The sequence below is a fragment of the Octodon degus genome, unplaced genomic scaffold (genome assembly GCF_000260255.1).
Source record: "Octodon degus isolate 3935 unplaced genomic scaffold, OctDeg1.0 scaffold00079, whole genome shotgun sequence".
Classification (NCBI taxonomy): Eukaryota; Metazoa; Chordata; class Mammalia; order Rodentia; family Octodontidae; genus Octodon; species Octodon degus.
In genome coordinates this window covers 6,693,579-6,697,406 of record NW_004524655.1, presented here as the reverse complement: position 1 = coordinate 6,697,406, position 3,828 = coordinate 6,693,579, and the positions used below count along the sequence as shown (strand labels likewise).

Sequence of the window (3,828 nt, the reverse complement as noted above, 5' to 3'; positions counted from 1 at the left end):
AGAATATTCACCTCTGACAGGACAAAAAAAAATTTAAATTAAAAAAATAATAATTTACTATCAGTGCTAACTTCCCAATAGGAATTTAGTTTTTCTTTTAGCGTAATAATTATTTTCAGAAATATGAAGTCAAAGTTTGGGCTCAAAATATTCATGGTAAAAATGGTGATATAAGAGTGGCAATATAAGGTATTTTACATTCTTTCCAAATCTATAGTTTGCCTCGTAGGACAAGCTTACACACCTGCCTGTAGATGTCACGATCCAGTCTCTGTCTGGCCTCAAATGCCACTTCATTATCATTCTGTCCCATTTAATACAGTAAATGTATTCCTATAAGTTGACAGACATGGTTTATGGAAAATTGAAGTTTGTTTTTTTTTTTTTTTTTTTTTTTCTGTATCATAAAGTGATTAAGAGGTTTTTTTTCTTTGAAAGTTCAAGAAGTAAATAATTCACGGAATGTTAAAGTGTTTTTTGAAACAATGAAAGAAAACTCATAAAAAAAGAGTGGAAAATTCATTGTCACTGTAAATTTTCCTATCTGCGATGTTACTAAAATGTGATATTCAGGTGTTGTTTTCTTTTTTCCAAAAAAAAAAAATATTTTGAAAAAACGTGCCAAATGTAGTTCATTGAAGATTTCCTTCCTTGGCAAAACTAACAATTCAATGACCCATTGAATTAATGTCATTGTGTATGTGGTTTGGTTTTTCTGCTTTATAATAAACCCAAAAGCTTTAAAAAATAAAAAAACATATAAATTTAAATTTAAAAAAAAAGGAAGAAATTGAGATGAGGCTGTTAGCATGGGTAGATTCTGTTTTCCAAAGTGGCTGCATCAGTTTATGCTATCACTAGTAGTGTATGAAGAGCCTTATTTTTTATCTGTGTTTCAATTTGGTTTTATGGTTTTTACAATTCTGGGTATTGAACCAGGATTGAACTATATCTGCAACCCTTTTTTTATTTTGAGACAAGATCTCACAACAAAGTTGGCAGCGAAGTTGCCAATGCTGAGCTCAAACTTTCTGATCTTCCTACTTCGTGCTAAAAGCCCAGTTTTATATCTTGGCCAGGACTTAATTAATAGCAGATTTTTTTAATATTATTATACCCGTGCTAGTGAACATAAAAAGGTATATTCTAACTAGATACAAAGGTTCTTATCAGATACATGTGTGAAAATATTTCCTCCCATCCTGTGGGGGTTGTGCTTTCATTTTTAATTTTTTATGTGAAGCACAAAAGTAGTTAACTTTAATAAAGTCCAATTTATTTATTTTTGTCATGTTTTTGGCATTAGATCTGTGACAGTCCACTGTTAACATCCACAGTGATGTTACAAAGATTTACCCTGTTTTCCTCTTAAGAGCTTTTATAAATTTTGGTCCTTAGATGACTTAAAACATTCACGTGGGACCATAATTCATGTCTTGCTGTGAGATGGATTGAATCACTGGTGGTACATGCATTACTGACCCATCAGATGGATTTTTATTAATAAAGACCCATAAAGATGATTGGACCCATTTGCAACCCCAGAGGCACAAGCTACCCAGTGAGACAATCATGCATATAGCACTTATGATTCAAGCCAGGGGGAACATGTTAAAGAACTTAAAATTAAAATTTAGAACTCAGTCCCTCTGTCACACTAGCCATCTTTCAGATGGTCATATAACTCGGGTCTAGCACCTTCGTTGGTATGGACATAGAACATTTCCATCACCACAGGAAGTTCTTTGAAAGACAGCGACCTCCAAACAGGATCACTGACAGGAATTGAGCCAAAAAACAAGAACAGGTAGTCCACAGAAAAGAAATAGCTGAGCAAGTGCTCTGTACACAATTGTTCACCAGATAAAGAATTCTGAATTAACATGAGATGCCCGTTTAGTCTCCCAGATTCACAGTGGCCGTTTCATTCATGGTGTCACTGCCAGTAAGATTTCAAGCTCCTTTATTTCCTGCTTTTTCTCTTTAGCTCCTGGTGCTATCATGCCGTCTATTTAACTTATTTTTCTTACTATCTGTCTCCTTTCTTTGAAAGAAAAATCCATGTATGTAAAACCTAATAGGGTTTTGCTTACTGTTTCCCCTCTAGTGCTAAGATGCATAAAAGAAACTTAGTCTTTGTTGTTGAATCAGGGAAGACAAGGTCAAGGGAAAAGAGTGCTTTCGTGAACTGCTGTACAGAGTGAATTGGCACACCAGTTTGCTGCTTTCAAAAGGAAGCAGTTGTGTGGCATGTAAGTCTCAAAATGTGCTTGCCCTTTGACCCCAGGTTTGTCCTTTTAAGTTTTTATCATAAGGAAGTAATTAAGGATGTGTACAGTAATACGGCTGGACTATCCAGCCACATTGGAATGCTTTCATCTCCAGTCAGAAACATTCTTAAAAATACTGCCTAAAACTTACCTATAAATTTTTTCCCCACAGGTCCCTTAATATGGACTTTGAAAATCAAGACAAGGAAAAAGACAATAACAGTTCTTCTGGGTCTTTCAATGGCAACAGCACCAATAATAGTAAGATATTTTGTGTCAGTTAACGTTCATCCATGTAGTTATCATGTTCTTCATACTTCTTAGTTTATTGGGCTCAAAGTTTTATTTTTAGTATCATAATAAAAATTCTAATCTATGTTCTGAGTTCAAGCTACTGTACCAATTTCTTGCATATGGCTAAAAGCGTGCTGCTGAGAGTATAAAGATAAACAAAATACTACTAGTATGTACTTCCCCTTGACCTCATTTCAATACTTTAGTAAAGTTGGTAGTTTTGTATGGATTATAAATTCATTCAGTGACCCTCAAAAGAGAGCTATTTGAAATACTTATATCATTAAATATCATTATTGAAACCTCTTCTGATATTTAAAATCTTACAAGAGCTAGGCATGACCTATAATCCCAGCCTCAGAAAGCTGAGGCAGGAGGATCAGTGAGTCCCAGGCCAGCCTGAGCTACATAGGAAACTCTTAACTCAAAACAAAAACAGAAAATAGAAAAGGGCTATATGCTGAATTCAAGCACCTACAATATTTAAATGACATTGGAATGCCCATCTCTGATAAAACTAACCAATAAAGTGGGATAGAAATGAATGACCCTTTTGTATCTGTATATTCAAAATAGGATAGATATACAGCTCCATTCTCTTAATTCAGTGAATAGAAAGGTTTGTTATATATCAGGTCTGCATCTTGTACAGTGAATAACCACTAAGACAACAATATGCAATGTATTAATTATTGAAAATGTGCCAGTAATAACAGGTTGTGAAACTGTCTCATTGATATTTGTTTCTCAATAAAATTATTTTTTAAAAAAAGGGAGGACTATATGACAAATGTTCATAGCATTATGCCCAATACCCAAAAGAGTATAAAGAGCCAAAGGTCTATAAACTAAGGAACTTAGGGGCTGGTGAGATGGCTCAGTGGTCTAAAGCACCTACTTAGAACAAGCTCAGCAAAGCACAAGGGACCGCGGTTCAATCCCCCAGCACCACATGCCAGTCAGCCCCGCCCCCTGGTGGGCTGAGCTGGCCACACACACACACACATAAATAAATAAATAAATAAATAAATTTTTTTAAAAAACAACCATGTGGCTTTTAAAAAAATAAATAAATAAACTAAGGAACTTATTTTTTAAAATACTTTGTCCGGGCTGGTGAAATGGCTCAGTGGTCTAAAGCACCTACTTAGAACAAGCTTAACAAAGCACAGGGACCGCGGCTCAATCCCCCAGCACCACATGCCAGCCAGCCCCGCCCCCTGGTGGGCTGAGCTGGCCACACACACACACACACACACACACA

General features: G+C 35.5%; 1 protein-coding gene across 3 annotated transcripts in view; it reads left to right on the top strand.

Moving 5' to 3' along the window:
- Sppl3 (signal peptide peptidase like 3) overlaps positions 1 to 3,828 on the top strand; it is a 149,857-nt gene that overhangs the window by 116,347 nt on the left and 29,682 nt on the right. For all 3 annotated transcript variants that reach the window (XM_004636264.3, XM_023720978.1, XM_023720977.1), the window contains exon 3: positions 2,443 to 2,531. In XM_004636264.3, the coding sequence (XP_004636321.1) occupies positions 2,443 to 2,531 (89 nt within the window). The remainder of the gene's footprint in view (positions 1 to 2,442; positions 2,532 to 3,828) is intronic.